This window comes from Teleopsis dalmanni, chromosome 1 (genome assembly GCF_002237135.1).
Source record: "Teleopsis dalmanni isolate 2A chromosome 1, ASM223713v2, whole genome shotgun sequence".
NCBI classification, from domain to species: Eukaryota; Metazoa; Arthropoda; class Insecta; order Diptera; family Diopsidae; genus Teleopsis; species Teleopsis dalmanni.
The window spans coordinates 154279406-154296546 of NC_051846.1; the positions used below are offsets into that span (position 1 = coordinate 154279406).

At 38.7% G+C, this 17141-nt stretch overlaps 1 protein-coding gene across 2 annotated transcripts in view; it reads right to left on the reverse strand.

The window, feature by feature from the left end:
- Positions 1–368: 368 nt before the first annotated feature.
- Positions 369–17141, reverse strand: part of LOC119669437 (microtubule-associated protein futsch-like) — a 32286-nt gene continuing 15513 nt past the window's right edge. Inside the window, exons 4-7 of one of the 2 annotated variants that reach the window (XM_038079327.1) lie at positions 5701–17121; positions 3063–5633; positions 1374–3005; positions 369–1290 (exon numbers count right to left, since the gene is read on the reverse strand). In XM_038079327.1, coding sequence (XP_037935255.1) covers positions 1121–1290; positions 1374–3005; positions 3063–5633; positions 5701–17121 — 15794 coding nt within the window. In that variant the 3' untranslated portion in view covers positions 369–1120. Of the gene's footprint in view, positions 1291–1373; positions 5634–5700; positions 17122–17141 lie in introns of both variants that reach the window. The other variant, XM_038079328.1, reaches the window with a different exon arrangement.

A 17141-nucleotide genomic window follows, 5' to 3' on the forward strand; every position in this document is an offset into this window, starting at 1 on the left:
GACACTGGCCATAGTCAATAACAAAGTTAATTTTCTTATATTAAAAACCTTTGCTAAATGATAAATATGTTTTCTGATCAATTAATTAATTTTCTAACTGTTAATTAAGTAAGTAGAAGTTAAATAATTATAATTATTTAATCTTAAATAGCAATAACATTGATATTCCAGTCGTTTGGTATTACTGTATTAAATGCTGCATTTTGGTATAACTTTAATTCAGTTCTTTTGTAAGTCCTTTTTATTAATTATAGTATCTTTCTTTTAAATTTAATTTAATTTCAAAAAATTCAATTTTTGATTTTAGAATTACAGAAAAAAGATTTTATTAAGGAACAGATTAAAAAATTATAATTTAAATTCTTTGGCATTAAAAATAATAATTTTCGTAACTTACCTCCTCGTTTAAGGACAATTTATTCAATCCAATTTAATGAAAGTCCATATTCAGAGAGCGTGGGAGGTTTTTTATTCTGTGCTTATTTATTTTAGAAACACTTTTTTATGCATTTGGCATAGAAAAAAGAGTGAAAATTAGAAAGCCCTCCTTTGTTTGGCATAGGAAATTATGCAAATTAATGAAATATATAACAAAAGGTGGCAGACACACGCCTGTATTTGAACGTATGTTGCACCGCAGCTCCATCCAATTTGCATAATTTCGACTTCTGAAAGCTTAAAGCACTTGCGAGTCACAATAGTTTTTATTATTTATTTGTTTTGATTAAATTTTTTTTTGTTTTTTTTTTGGTTTTTTTTTTGTAATTTAAAATATTTAAATCTCAAATTGTTAACACAAATTCTTAAGTTTTGCATTTTTTCAATATTTTTAGCTACATCACACAACAAGATCATGTGATCTTGAGATGCTAACGCATTAAGCCAGTTGCAACATTTTAATATTGCACTTCAATGCAATATTACTGCAAATGTTGCGGGCAGTTTGTTCCTTGCAAAAGGCTCAGATGCGTTTTAACTGTTTGCTGTGCTGGTCTTGTATATATTCTTAGTCAAAATATTTGAATGATTTAGTGAAAGTATTTTTATTTCATATTTGTTATCTAATAGTTTTGTTTTTATAAAGTTATTCTTCAGCAAATGCAATAAACATCCCCGTGGCCTAGAATTCTAAGCGGTAGGCGGAGCAAGAGGTTTCGTGATCCTGTAAGTTAATTGTGCAACGTGAAGCGGATGGAGACAAGTCGATGCGATACTTAGCTAAGAGTTCTTCGTTTTCGGCTACCCAGTAGCCCAGCACATCGGTGTCATAAGTTGGTATAATTGTAACTTCTGCAAGAAATTGGAAAAGAAATGTTAAACATTTTTCTTATTGTAATACGTTTTTATTTTTATAATTATTTTCTCATTATTACCTAAGTCCTTATCCTCCCACGTTTGTTTCGCTTCGAGCAATGCATCATAAACTTGACGACTCGGCTCCGTACCAGAAAATACATAATAACGTGCTCTTACTCGTTTAAAGAACTCCACATGTGAATAATATGAATTTCCATTGTGCGGTACATAAGTAAGATCAACGTAGACTGGTGCTGGCTTTTTAGCTTTGTTAGGTGATTCAGCTCTTCTACGGAGATTTTTTTCATTATTTAAGCGCGTTTTTGTTGCAACTAAACGTCTTTCTTTCTTTGGTGTAGTACGTATGTCACCATCTGTTGTTATTGGTGCAGGTGAAGGCAATCCTAAAGGCTTGCCCCATTCTTTTAGTGGATCTTTGGTTTGACCACTGGTGCTAGCACTTGTTGCGGAGATAGTCGTGGTCTCTGTTGTGGAAGTGCTTGTAGCACTGACATCAGTGGTTGCTGTAGACGAAACAGTCGTAGTTGTTGTTATTGTAGTCTTACCATCGTTGCTCGTTTCAACTTTAGTTGTTGAAAAACTTGTTTCACCAGCTTTCGATTTTTGTACATCACTTAGTGGAAATTTAGGTTTCTCAACACTAGCAACTGTTTGTTCTACTTCCTCCGCCTTAGATGGAGAATATGAGTATTTAGCTGTAACTGATGACATGACTTCAGCTCCACGTACTTGTACATGTTCCTCAAGTGCTTTTTCAAAATCCAAATCGGCTTCTTCAAGAAATTTGTGATCACCTGTTTTGCTTGAAGTTTCAGACATAATTTGGCCTCTTATCCACGGCTGGCTAGTACTATCTGCACTCCCGGATGATTGGCTAGGAAGTGATTCTGTCAATGTGCGTGTTGTAACTGTATGTGTGGCTTTTCCTTGTATTGGTATTGGCTGCGATGGTTTAGTATCAAATGTGTCAGGCAATGTTCCGTAGAATGATGTGCTCATAGGATCAGGTATTTTGTGCGTATAACTAGAAATAGAACGTGCAGCAGAATGTTCCTCACTACCATATTGTGGTGGTATATCATCTTGACTGTCGTCAACATCAAAATCGGATCGTTTACTTATTCCAGAACTAGAGCGCTGCAACTCGTAGCTAGCACCATGTGATGATGTTACACTACGGGGTGAGGCAGGCATATCATCATCACTCATAACATCGTCACTACCAGGAGTTGATGATCGATGTATACCTCGAAGCATTGCTACCTCTTTGGGAAGAATGGGATCACTTTTATCACTTTCGCTTGTAGTACGAGTTGTTGTTACAGTTACTTTTTCACCATCTGGTTCAGATGAATCGGTAGTTGTGACAGTTTTTTCCTCAGTAACAATTTCTTTGCCATCTGCAGATATAACTTTTGTAACTGTAGTGATGGTTGTGGTAATTACTTTCTCAGTACTTCCACTTAGAGCTGACGTTTTTTCAATACCTCGTATTTCATGTAATTCCGGGAATACCTCAGACTTCATTTCAGTTTGAGAAACAGTTTGTTCGCACATCGTTTCGGTTAAGCTTGAGCTTGATTCGGTCTTAAGATCTGTGGATGCTTTAATATCATCTTTTGTTACACGTGGAAATGGTGATGTAGGTTTTGGTGATGATTCTGGAGTATCGGTGGCTGATTCTCGTCCTATGGGTGTGGGAATTGATTGACTTTCAGAAGTTAGTAATCCGGGACTTGACTTACCACTTATGTCCTTAGGAGAAAGTGGGCCTGTTATTGATGTTGTACTGCTCCCTCCAGCATCACTTACAGTCGTTGTTGTTGTACTTACAATACCTGTTGTTGTAAATGATTTTACTCCTGGACTGACCGGTGCTGTTGGAGGAGTTTTACGGTCAGCAGCTTCATCTTCATGACTCTGTGTAAGAGATAAATTATGGTCTTTCGTTACAACTTTAGAAGATTCGGCAGCGCTTATTTTTGTTAAAGTTAATGTTTTTGATATTCTTGTTTTTTCTCCTTCTTCTTCTGTTTCTTCTTCGAACGTTTCAATTTTATGCACATCTTCTGAAGGCTTGTAAATGCTGGTCATCATTATTGTTGCAATTGATTTTGATCTACCGCCACGTATATTTGTCAATTCATCATCGTCATCATCGTCCTGATCACTAAGCGTAAGACGTCCCTCACTTGTTTGACTAAGCATGGACTCACGTCGTGAGTCGTCTGTTTTTGCAACATATAAATCAGAACTTGAGGTTTTTGTAATACTTTCCTCGCTAGATTTAATTTTAGTTTCCGTTGTTAAACTTTCTTTCGAAGATACTACTTTCTCCTGAGTTAAAAATTCATTCACTGACTCCTTGACATCAGCTATTTTACTAACAACAGGTGTTACACTTGAACTCATTAACTCAGTTAATGTTTTTGCTTCGCTTAACTCGGCCTTTGTTACACTTTCCACTGTTTCAAATTTTGATTTCGATAATTCTTCCGATTTAGATACTGTCTTCTCTGTTAAGCATTCTTTTGACTTCTCAACCATACTGTCAGAATGTTGTGCAAGTTTTTCATCAGAAGTTGAATTAGAATCAATTAATTCTGAGTGTATGGACTTTGCAAATGTGTTTGTGTTTGTAACAGTTTCTATAACAGATGGCATTGATTCACTTAGGGATTCCTGTTTTTCATCAGTAACAGAATCGGGTCTAGAAAGTTGTCTGGGAGGTGATGGGGATTTTTCATGTAATTGATGTTCTGCACTTAAAACTATTTCACTCTTTATATCACTATCTGTTTGACTTATTGTTTTTACTATGCTTTCTAAATGTCTTGTATGACTATCTAATGCAGACGATAAGAAATTAGAGTCAATGATAGAAATTGAATCAATATTTTTTGTATTAATGATTTCTTCTTTTGCAATGTCTTTTTTCAGTAAAGGTTGCTCAGTTTTAATTTTTGTTTCTGTTTCTTTAAGTTGCACTTTTTCTGATTCTTCTGTTTTGTCCTTTTCTTCAATCGATATTGGTCCAGATTTAGGGTCTGGTGATGATTTTTCGGATTCAATATCAGTTTTTATATCTTTATCTTGCCTTTGTTCCAACTCATTTGTTATATTTATCTGTTCTGATTCGATTTCTTCTACGAAATATGAGTCAATTTTTCCATCTTGACATGCACTGCTAGTTTGTTTATCGGTAGCTTTCAATTTGTCTTCTAATTGTTTCACATCGAAGTCTGGTATTATTTCTGTGATATCTTTTTCTGATTTTAGAACTTTTGCAACATCTGCAACAATTTTTGCTACCTCTTCCTCACGAGGGGACACTGGACGTTGTGGTTGAGGCATTAAAATATTCTCTCTTGGAGGAGACGATCTGTGCTCTTCATCTTCCTCCTTTATGTCATGCAGAACAGATTCATCCCGGTCACAAACAGAAACTTTTAATTCAGGTGAATCTACAGTTGTAATATGAGTTTCTCGCAATTCAGTGGAATATCCGCTAATATCGATAGATTGCGAGAGAGGTTGTAGAACTTCTTCTTTAGAGGGAGATGAAGTTTTTGCTTTTTCGGTGCTAATTATATCAGCGTTTTCAATTTCTGTTTTAAGGTTTTCGAAATTATCAGATATTTTACTAGTTACATTTTCTGACCTTTTCCATAAGTTTTCCACCACTTCGAGCACTGTTTCCTTTGTACTATGAGGTGCAGAAGCTGCAGCAATGATTTCTGATATATTAGCTTTAAGTTCCCTTGTCAAATCATCCGTTACAGAGACAGTTTCATCCTCCACTAATTCTGTACTCAAATCCGTCAAATGAGTAAAAGATTGATCAGTTAATTTACTTGTACTATCTTTTAAGTCATCCAATTTCTTAGACATATCTGCAATTACTTCTGCACTTGCTTTCACATCTTGTATTTTATTTGTACTATCAACTAAATCGATATTTGATCCTTTAGATAGACTAGCTTTAACATCAATTATAGCATCAATGACTGTAGTCAACTTATCTGCTTCATCTACTGGAGAAGAAACTGTATCTGAAGTACAAACCCTAGAAAGTTCAGCCGGCAAAACTGAACTAGGCATACTGGGCTGACAAAGAGGTTCCTTTAATTTAAAATCTTTATCGGCTATATCCACTGGACTAGAAGTAGTACATATCTCTTGACTGAGTTCCGATGTGTTTAAGTCTAATGATAGTTCTTTCAATTTTAAATTGCTTAAATCAAAACAAGCTTCATCAATTGGGGTTGAAAGTGTTTGTAGTATTACAGTATCATCCCCAGAAATTTTGTGTGTATCTGCAATAAATTAAATAATAATTTAAAAATATTTCGTATATCAATATTAACAATATATTAATTTCACCTTCCGACATAGCTGCCGACATATCTAAAAACACGCGATGAGAGTCTTCTTCAAAAATTTTTTCAGATTGAATAACTTCTGGCTTTTCTGGTTTATCTGTAACACTTTCAGCAACTGATGCTGGTCGAGATGGTTCTTTCGAAGCAACGGGAGATTTGCCATCTTTCACACTTGGTACTTCAACGATTTCAACGTTATCGACACTGGTTGTAGATACACGACGAGATTCTACGGCAGTAGTTTCTTCCCGCTTTTCACTCTCCGTTACAGATTGTGGTCTAGATGGCTCCTTGGAGACAACTGCAGATTTTTCATCCTTCTCACTTGGAATTTTCTCAACATCAGGCTTACCAGTACTTGCTAACGAGTCGCGACGAGAGCCCCTTTCAACAGATTTTTCATCTTGAATATCCTCTGGTTCTTCAGGCTTGTCTGTAATGCTTTCTGCAACTGATGTAGGTCGAGATGGTTCTTTCGAAGCAACGGGAGATTTGTCATCTTTCACACTTGGTACTTTATCGATTTCAAACTTATCTACACTAATTGACGACACACGACGAGATTCTTCGGCGATAGAGACTTCCTGCCTTTCACCCTCCGTCACTGATTCTGGTCTAGATGGCTCCTTAGAGGCAACTGGAGATTTTTCATCCTTTTCACTTTTAATTTTATCAACATCAGGTTTACCAGTACTTGCTAAGGAAACGCGACGGGAGTCGTCTTCAACAGTTTTCTTAGCTTCGATATCTTCTGGTTTCTCTGGCTTATCTGTAATACTTTCTGCAACTGATGCTGGTCGAGACGGTTCTTTCGAAGCAACGGGAGATTTGTCATCTTTTACACTTGGTACTTTATCGATTTCAACCTTATCGACACTGATTGTGGACACACGACGGGATTCATCGGCAGTGGTTTCTTCCCGCTTTTCAGTCTCCGTTACTGATTCAGGTCGAGATGGCTCCTTAGACGTAACTGGAGATTTTTCATCCTTCTCACTTGGAAGTTTCTCAACAGGTTTACCAATACTTGCTAACGAGACGCGATGTGAGTCCATTTCAACAGATTTTTCAGCTTGAATATCTTGTGGTTTTTCTGGTTTATCTGTAATACTTTCTGCCACTGAAGCTGGTCGAGATGGTTCTTTCGAAGCAACGGGAGATTTGTCATCTTTCACACTTGGTACTTTATCGATTTCAACCTTATCGATACTGATTACAGACACACGATGAGATTCATTGGCAATAGTTTCTTCCCGCTTTTCACTCTCAGTTACTGATTCGGGTCGAGATGGCTCCTTGGAGGCAACTGGAGATTTTTCATCCTTCTCACTTGGAAGTTTCTCATCATCAGGCTTACCAGTACTTGCTAACGAGACACGACGCGAGTCCTCTTTAACACCTTTATCAGCTGCAATATCTTCTGGTTTTTCTGGTTTATCTGTAATGCTTTCTGCAGCGGATGCTGGTCGAGATGGTTCTTTCGAAGCAACGGGAGATTTATCATCTTTCACACTTGGTACTTTATCGATTTCAAGCTTATCTACACTGATTGTAGATACACGACGAGATTCATCGGCAGTAGTTTCTTCCCGCTTTTCACTCTCTGTTGCTGATTCGGGTCGAGATGGTTCTTTCGAAGCAACTGGAGATTTTTCATCCTTTTCACTTGGAATTTTCTCAACATCAGGCTTACCAGTACTTGCTAACGAGACGCGACGAGAGTCCATTTCAACAGATTTTTCAGCTTGAATATCTTCCGGCTTTTCTGGCTTATCTGTAATACTTTCTGCAACTGATGCTGGTCGAGATGGTTCTTTCGAAGCAACGGGAGATTTGTCATCTTTCACACTTGGTACTTTATCGATTTCAACCTTATCTGCACTGATTGTAGACAGACGACGAGATTCATCGGCAGTAGTTTGTTCCCGTTTTTCACTCTCTGTTACTGATTCAGGTCGAGATGGCTCCTTAGAGGCAACTGGAGATTTTTCATCCTTTTCACTTGGAATTTTCTCAACATCAAGTTTATCAGTACTAGCTAACGAGACGCGACGGGAGTCGTCTTCAACAATTTTTTTAGCTTCGATATCTTCTGGTTTTTCAGGCTTATCTGTAATACTTTCTGCAGCGGATGTTGGTCGAGATGGTTCTTTCGAAGCAACGGGAGATTTGTCATCTTTCACACTTGGTACTTTATCGATTTCAACCTTATCGACACTGATTGTAGACACACGACGAGATTCATCGGCAGCAGTTTGTTCTCGTCTTTCATCCTGCGTTACGGATTCAGGTCGAGATTCATCGGTAGTTGCTTCCCGTTTTTCACCTTCCGTTACAGATTCTGGTCTAGATGGCTCCTTAGAGGCAACTGGAGATTTTTCATCCTTTTCACTTGGAATTTTCTCAACATCAGGTTTACCAGTACTTGCCAACGAGACTCGACGCGAGTCCTCTTTATCTCCTTTTTCAGATTGAATATCATCTGGTTTTTCTAGTTTATCTGTAATACTTTCTGCAACTGATGCTGGTCGAGATGTTTCTTTCGGAGCAACGGGAGATTTATCATCTTTCACACTTGGTACTTTATCGATTTCAACCTTATCGACACTGATTGTAGATACACGACGAGATTCATCGGCAGTAGTTTCTTCCTGCTTTTCACTCTCTGTTACTGATTCAGGTCGAGATGGCTCTTTAGAGGCAACTGGAGATTTTTCATCCTTCTCACTTGGAATTTTCTCAACATCAGGTTTACCAGTACTTGCCAACGAGATACGACGAGAATCGTCAGCAACAGCTTTTTCAGCTTGAATGTCATCCGCCTTTTCTGGCTTACCTGTAATATTTTCTGCAACTGATGCTGGTCGAGATGTTTCTTTCGAAGCAACGGGAGATTTATCATCTTTCACACTTGGTACTTTTTCGATTTCAACCTTATCGCCAGTTGTTGTAGACAGACGACGAGATTCATCGGCAGCAGTTTGTTCTCGTCCTTCATCCTGCGTTACTGATTCAGGTCGAGATTCATCGGTAGTTGCTTCCCGTTTTTCACCTTCCGTTACAGATTCTGGTCTAGATGGCTCCTTAGAGGCAACTGGAGATTTTTCATCCTTTCCACTTGGAATTTTCTCAATATCAGGTTTACCAGTACTTGCCAACGAGACTCGACGCGAGTCCTCTTTAACTGCTTTTTCAGATTGAATATCATCTGGTTTTTCTAGTTTATCTGTAATACTTTCTGCAACAGATGCTGGTCGAGATGTTTCTTTCGAAGCAACGGGAGATTTATCATCTTTCACACTTGGTACTTTATCGATTTCAACCTTATCTATACTGATTGTAGATACACGACGAGATTCATCGGCAGTAGTTTCTTCCCGCTTTTCACTCTCTGTTACTGATTCGGGTCGAGATAGTTCTTTCGAAGCAACTGGAGATTTTTCATCCTTTTCACTTGGAATTTTCTCAACATCAGGCTTACCAGTACTTGCTAACGAGACGCGACGAGAGTCGTCTGCAACAGCTTTTTCAGCTTGAATATCTTCCGGCTTTTCTGGCTTATCTGTAATACTTTCTGCAACTGATGCTGGTCGAGATGGTTCTTTCGAAGCAACGGGAGATTTGTCATCTTTCACACTTGGTACTTTATCGATTTCAAACTTATCGCCACTTATTGTGGACACAAGACGTGATTCAACGGCAGTAGCTTGTTCCCGCTTTTCACTCTCCGTTACTAATTCAGGACGAGACTCATCGGTAGTAGCTTCCCGTTTTTCACCTTCCGTTACTGATTCTGGTCTAGATGTCTCCTTAGAGGCAATTGGAGACTTTTCATCCTTTTCACTTGAAATTTTCTCAACAGCTTTTTCAGATTGAATATCTTCTGGTTTTTCAGGCTTATCTGTAATACTTTCTGCAACTGATGCTGGTCGAGATGGTTCTTTCGAAGCAACGGGAGATTTGTCATCTTTCACACTTGGTACTTTATCGATTTCAAGCTTATGTACACTGGTTGTAGATACACGACGAGATTCATCGGCAGTAGTTTCTTCCTGCTTTTCACTCTCTGTTACTGATTCAGGTCGAGATGGTTCTTTCGAAGCAACTGGAGATTTTTCATCCTTTTCACTTGGAATTTTCTCAACATCAGGTTTACCAGTACTTGCTAACGAGACGCGACGCGAATCATCTGCAACAGCTTTTTCAGCTTGAATGTCATTCGGTTTTTCCGAGTTATCTGCAATGCTTTCTGCAACTGATGCTGGTCGAGATGGTTCTTTCGAAGCAACGGGAGATTTGTCATCTTTCACACTTGGTATTTTATCGATTTCAAGCTTATCTACACTGATTGTAGACACACGACGAGATTCATCGACAGTAGATTCTTCTCGTTTTTCACCCTCCGTTACTGATTCAGGTCGAGATGGCTCCTTAGAGGCAACTGGAGATTTTTCATCCTTCTCACTTGGAATTTTCTCATCATCAGGCTTACCAGTACTTGCTAACGAGATTCGACGCGAGTCCTCTTTAACACCTTTTTCAGCTGGAGTATCTTCCGGTTTTTCAGACTTGTCTGTAATGCTTTCTGCAACAGATGCTGGTCGGGATGGTTCTTTCGAAGCAACGGGAGATTTGTCATCTTTCACACTTGGTACTTTATCGATTTCAAACTTATCGACACTGATTGTAGATACACGACGAGATTCATCGGCAATAGTTTCTGTGCGTTTTTCGTCCTCCAGTACTGATTCTGGTCTAGATGGCTCCTTAGAGGCATCTGGAGATTTTTCATCCTTCTCACTTGGAAGTTTTTCAACATCAGGCCTACCAGTACTTGCTAACGAGACACGACGCGAGTCCTCTTTAACACCTTTATCAGCTGCAATATCTTCTGGTTTTTCTGGTTTATCTGTAATGCTTCCTGCAGCGGATGCTGGTCGAGATGGTTCTTTCGAAGCAACGGGAGATTTTTCATCTTTCACACTTGGTACTTTATCGATTTCAACCTTATCGATACTGATTGTAGACAGACGACGAGATTCATCGACAGTAGTTTCTTCCCGTTTTTCACTCTCTGTTACTGATTCGGGTTGAGATGGCTCTTTAGAGGCAACTGGAGATTTTTCATCCTTTTCACTTGGAAGTTTTTCAACATCAGGTTTGCCAGTACTAGCTAACGACACACGACGAGATTCGTCTGCAACAGCTTTTTGAGCTTGAATATCTTCCGGCTTTTCTGGCTTATCTGTGATACTTTCTGCAACTGATGCTGGTCGAGATGGTTCTTTCGAAGCAACGGGAGATTTGTCATCTTTCACACTTGGTACTTTTTCGATTTCAACCTTATCGCCACTTGTTGTAGACAGACGACGAGATTCATCGGGAGTAGTTTCTTCCCGTTTTTCACTCTCCGTTACTGATTCGGGTCTAGATGGCTCCTTAGAGGCAACTGGAGATTTTTCATACTTCTCACTTGGAATTTTCACAACATCAGGCTCATCAGTACTTGCCAACGAGACGCGACGTGAGTCCTTTTCAACAGATTTTTCAGCTTGAATATCTTGTGGTTTCTCTGGCTTATCTGTAATACTTTCTGCAGCGGATGCTGGTCGAGATGGTTCTTTCGAAGCAATGGGAGATTTGTCACCTTTCACACTTGGTACTTTATCGATTTCAACCTTATCGACACTGATTGTAGAGTCCTCTTTAACAGCTTTTACATCTTGAACATCTTCTGGTTTTTCTGGTTTATCTGTAATACTTTCTGCGACTGATGCTGGTCGAGATGGTTCTTTCGAAGTGACGGGAGATTTATCATCTTTTACACTTGGTACTTTATCGATTTCAAACTTATCGACACTGATTGTAGATACACGACGAGATTCATCGGCAATAGTTTCTGTGCGTTTTTCGTCCTCCAGTACTGATTCTGGTCTAGATGGCTCCTTGGAGGCATCTGGAGATTTTTCATCCTTCTCACTTGGAATTTTCTCAACATCAGGCTTACCAGTACTTGCCAACGAGATTCGACGTGAGTCCTCTTTAACTTCTTTTTCAGATTGAATATCATCTGGTTTTTCCGACTTATCTGCAATGCTTTCTGCAACTGATGCTGGTCGAGATGTTTCTTTCGAAGCAACGGGAGATTTATCATCTTTCACACTTGGTACTTTATCGATTTCAAGCTTATCTACTCTGATTGTAGATACACGACGAGATTCATCGGCAGTAGTTTCTTCCCGCTTTTCACTCTCTGTTACTGATTCAGGTCGAGATGGCTCTTTAGAGGCAACTGGAGATTTTTCATCCTTCTCACTTAGAATTTTCTCAACATCAGGCTTACCAGTACTTGATAACGAGTCGCGACGAGAGTCCTTTTCAACAGATTTTTCAGCTTGAATATCTTGTGGTTTTTCTGATTTATCTGTAATGCTTTCTGCAGCGGATACTGGTCGAGATGGTTCTTTCGAAGCAACGGGAGATTTTTCATCTTTCACACTTGGTACTTTATCGATTTCAAACTTATCTACTCTGATTGTAGATACACGACGAGATTCATCGGCAGTAGTTTCTTCCCGTTTTTCACTCTCTGTTACTGATTCAGGTCGAGATGGCTCTTTAGAGGCAACTGGAGATTTTTCATCCTTCTCACTTAGAATTTTCTCAACATCAGGCCTACCAGTACTTGCTAACGAGACACGACGCGAGTCCTCTTTAACACCTTTATCAGCTGCAATATCTTCTGGTTTTTCTGGTTTATCTGTAATGCTTTCTGCAGCGGATGCTGGTCGAGATGGTTCTTTCGAAGCAACGGGAGATTTGTCATCTTTCACACTTGGTACTTTTTCGATTTCAACCATTTCGATGCCAGTTGTAGACACACGACGAGATTCATCGGCAGTAGTTTCTTCCCGTTTTTCACCCTGCAACACTGATCCTCGACGGGATTCATCGGTAGTTGCTTCCCGTTTTTCACCTTCCGTTACAGATTCTGGTCTAGATGGCTCCTTAGAGGCAACTGGAGATTTTTCATCCTTTTCACTTGGAATTTTCTCAACATCAGGTTTACCAGTACTTGCCAACGAGACTCGACGCGAGTCCTCTTTATCTCCTTTTTCAGATTGAATATCTTCTGGTTTTTCTGGTTTATCTGTAATGCTTTCTGCAGCGGATGCTGGTCGAGATGGTTCTTTCGAAGCAACGGGAGATTTGTCATCTTTCACACTTGGTACTTTTTCGATTTCAACCATTTCGATGCCAGTTGTAGACACACGACGAGATTCATCGGCAGTAGTTTCTTCCCGTTTTTCACCCTGCAACACTGATCCTCGACGGGATTCATCGGTAGTTGCTTCCCGTTTTTCACCTTCCGTTACAGATTCTGGTCTAGATGGCTCCTTAGAGGCAACTGGAGATTTTTCATCCTTTTCACTTGGAATTTTCTCAACATCAGGTTTACCAGTACTTGCCAACGAGACTCGACGCGAGTCCTCTTTATCTCCTTTTTCAGATTGAATATCATCTGGTTTTTCTAGTTTATCTGTAATACTTTCTGCAACAGATACTGGTCGAGATGTTTCTTTCGAAGCAACGGGAGATTTATCATCTTTCACACTTGGTACTTTATCGATTTCAAGCTTATCTACACTGATTGTAGATACACGACGAGATTCATCGGCAGTAGTTTCTTCCCGCTTTTCACTCTCTGTTACTGATTCAGGTCGAGATGGCTCTTTAGAGGGAACTCGAGATTTTTCATCCTTCTCACTTGGAATTTCCTCAACATCAGGCTTACCAGTACTTGCTAACGAGACGCGACGAGAGTCCTCTTTAACAACTTTTTCATCTTGAAAACTTCCATGTTGTTCTGGCTTATCTGTAATGCTTTCTGCAACTGATACTGGACGGGATGGTTCTTTTGAAACTGGAGATTTTTCTTCTTTAGTGCTTTGTATAAGGTTTTTCTTATCACCGATTTTCATTTCTGAAATTATTTTTACTGTTTCTTGTTTTGTTTCTTTGAAAGTGTCTAAAGTTGATTTCTTTTCAGAAATTTCTTCAGTAATTCGTGTCTTCTCTTTAGCTGCTTTTTCTTTCAATTCGTTTGTTATAACTATGTTTTTGTCATCTTCAACTTCTATAGCCTCTTCAATAGTAGCTGGGCTTTCGACTGAAACTGTTTCTTCGTGTTCCTTCTGCTTAGGCAACATAGATGGTTCTGTTTGCTGTACCGGGAGCTCATCTTCAGATGTTATATCACTTACTTCTTTCTCTTCTGGTGTACCAAGTTGTTTTTTAATAGGTGTTTTGTCTGCTACTGTTGAAATATATTTGTCTGTCTGTATAACTACAGCAGTAGTGACGTTTTCATCTTTTACTTCCGACGTTTCTTTTACTCCTTCAACTTTTTCGATCTCAGGAGATGGTTTCTCTTTCTTGTCTTTGTCATGTAGTTCTTCTACTTTTAATACCAGATCTAGAGGTTCCATTTCAGTGGTCTGTGGTATCATTACATGTTCAGGAATGTGTTTTATATCTTTGAGTTTTCCACTGTCATCCTTTTCATTATCTTCAACCTCCTTTTCCTCCTTTATGAAATTTTCTTTCTGTAAAGTGGTTTTTGTGGTTTCTTGTGTATCTTTTTCATAAACTCCTAAATCAGCTTCTTCATGCATGGGAAGATCTGCTACTTCGTCTGGAGTTTTAACAATATCTCTCATCAAATTTTGTTGAGCTTCAAATGTCATTTTAATAGGCAACACTCTTTCTAAGCCCTCTGTAATACCTGGTTTTTCTTCAAATATTTTGGTAGTGGTTGATATGGCTTTAGTCTGAACTATTGATGATACCGCGATTGGTTCAAACTCTTTTGTTTTTTCCTTGATATATTTTTCTTCAACAACTAAGTCTTCTTTGATTTCATCTAAGGGAATGCGTTCATCTTCTGGGAGTGTTGGTGCAGTTGTTGCTCCAGACTCAATAGTAGCGGAAAATTTCTCTTCGGGAAGACTTTCTTGTAAATTAACTGGAACAATATCAGGTGCTTCTAATTGGTCATCTTTTGTGTCTGAAGTCTTTTTGGCACTACTCAATTTTTCTTCTGGTGTTGGTGACGAAAGTAATTCATCTTCAGTCTTTCCGGTGTGTTCATCCACTCGTGATTTAACAATCTCTTTTGCAGTTAATATTATTTCCTGCACCTCAGCTATAATTTTTGATTCATCAGCAGGAATTTGACTATCACCATATTCGTCTTTTGAAGTAATTGATTCCATAAGGTTAACAGAAACATCTTTGGCAAGAGTAATACCCTCTAACCTGGCTTTTCTTTCTTCAGCTTCAACTTTAGCTATTGCTGCTTCAATTTCTTCTTCGGCGCTCTTTTTGCGTTTTTTTTCTGATTCTTGAGAGTCTCTCTGATGTTTTTGAATTTCCTCTTCCTTTGTTATGCTGCTTTCTTGTTCTAATGCGGAATCTTCTGTATACTGATCTATTTCTTCTTTTTCAATTATTAAGTATTCTTCTTCTTCTTCTGCTTCTGTTGTACTATCTTGCTTAGATACTTCACGAAGTCCTGCTTGTAACTGTTTTTGTCTTTTCATTTCATCACGATTAAACACCGCTTCAATTTCACGTACAACTTCTTGTTCTTCCTTCAGATCATCAAGTTCTCGTTGTTTTTCAGCATCAAGTTCTTGAGATGCACTTAAGTCTTGCATTTTTTTTGCTGCAGTCACTTCGTCAGCAGAAGGAGTTGATACTAAGCTAGAATCTGTGGTACCACCTTTATCAATTCGTGATTTTTTCAGTTCTACTTTTGGCTTCGCAGATTTAATTGGGCTTCCTGGAGCCTTCTTTGAAGGTGATGCTCCACGGGGGCGTCTAGAAATCGGCTTTCGAGTTTGAACCTGTTGTGTTGATTTCGTTTCTTTTTTTTCTATATTTGAGGTGACAGTTCGAGATGTTTCCTTTCTACTAACTGTAGATATCTGGCGTGATGCTTGTTGTTTGGACTCGAGAACTTTTCTATTGTTTGCTTCCTTAGCGCTTTTAGCTGGTGTACTACTCGGACTTGACTTCGAAATTCTAGAAGTAACTTTAGATTTAACATCACGAGTAGTTACTTTCGAAGCTGTTGTTGTACTTTCTTGCTTGCGTGGGGTTGCGGTTGGGGAGCTCTTTTTATCAGCAGACAAATCTTTTTTGATTACTTTGCGCTCCATCGACTTCGGCGGCTTGGTATCAATACGTGAACGCACTACTGGTTTAACTTCAGCCCTTGGTTTTTCACTTTTTTCTTTTTTCGCCTTCATTATTTTTATGTTATCCGAACTATCAGTCATTTCTTTGGTTGATTCTATTTGAGGTTGAGGTTTGACAATAATAACTTCTACTTTTTTCTCTGTTGCTTCAGTTAATTTGTTATCTTCCTCACCATCTTTACTAGAGGTTTCAATAATTTGTTCTACTCCTTCATCACCAGTTTCTGCTGCTGGTTCATCTGTGTCTATAGAGTCTTCTTTATTTCCGTATGTAACTTTTTCTCCACATTCAATTTTTTCTGAAATTTTTGTTTCCTCTGTAATAACTGCAGAGACAGCTTCCTTCATTTTGTTATCCTGCTGCACAGCTACGGCTGCTGCTGCAACTGGAACGAATCTACCTATTTTTGGTGCGTGTCCAACTGGTTCTAGAGGAACTCCACTTATAGATGATTTAAAAGTCTTTCTTGTTGTAATTACAGTTTGTATAGTTGGTGCAATGGATTTGGCAGTGCAGGTTGAATGTTTCATAAATTCTAAATGCTTCAGTTTTTCTAATCCTTCCTGGATTTTGTAGTCTGGTGTGCTACCAGGGAATAGAATGCGTGTAATTGTGTCATCAGGATTTGCTGGTTGCCAAACTAAAAGAGCACAAATTGACACTATATTTTGAAGCGGGAAATTAAAATCTCGTGACTCGCGAGTCGCAAACAACCGTTGATCACCTGAATTCCATCTTTGCAAGAAATCTTTCACTTCCCTTGAATCCTTTGAAGGGCTTATTACATACATATCTAGTGTGCCATGCCCAACTTTATGATATAAATTTATTGGCTCCTGATTACGATAGCAGTTTTGTGGTTTTAGGTCTAAGGATCTTAAATCGCTAATTAAGTTATGACCACGCTCGAATAAATCAACCAAGAGAGGATCTCGATCTTTATCACCATCTGGACTAGGTAGTCCGCCTTTGCGATCTGGTATGTTGCAAAAGAAGTGACCAATTTGTGGATAAACATGAGAGTCACGTTTTCGTTCAACTACAGCACCTAATCCTTGAATATTGCTGTTATTGAGGCGTGTCATAAGCACTGCATCTAACCGATCCAAATGCCGAGCAAAGTCCCAAAAGCATGCTTTACGATTAAAACCTCCATCGACTGTAAAAAAAATATTTTTT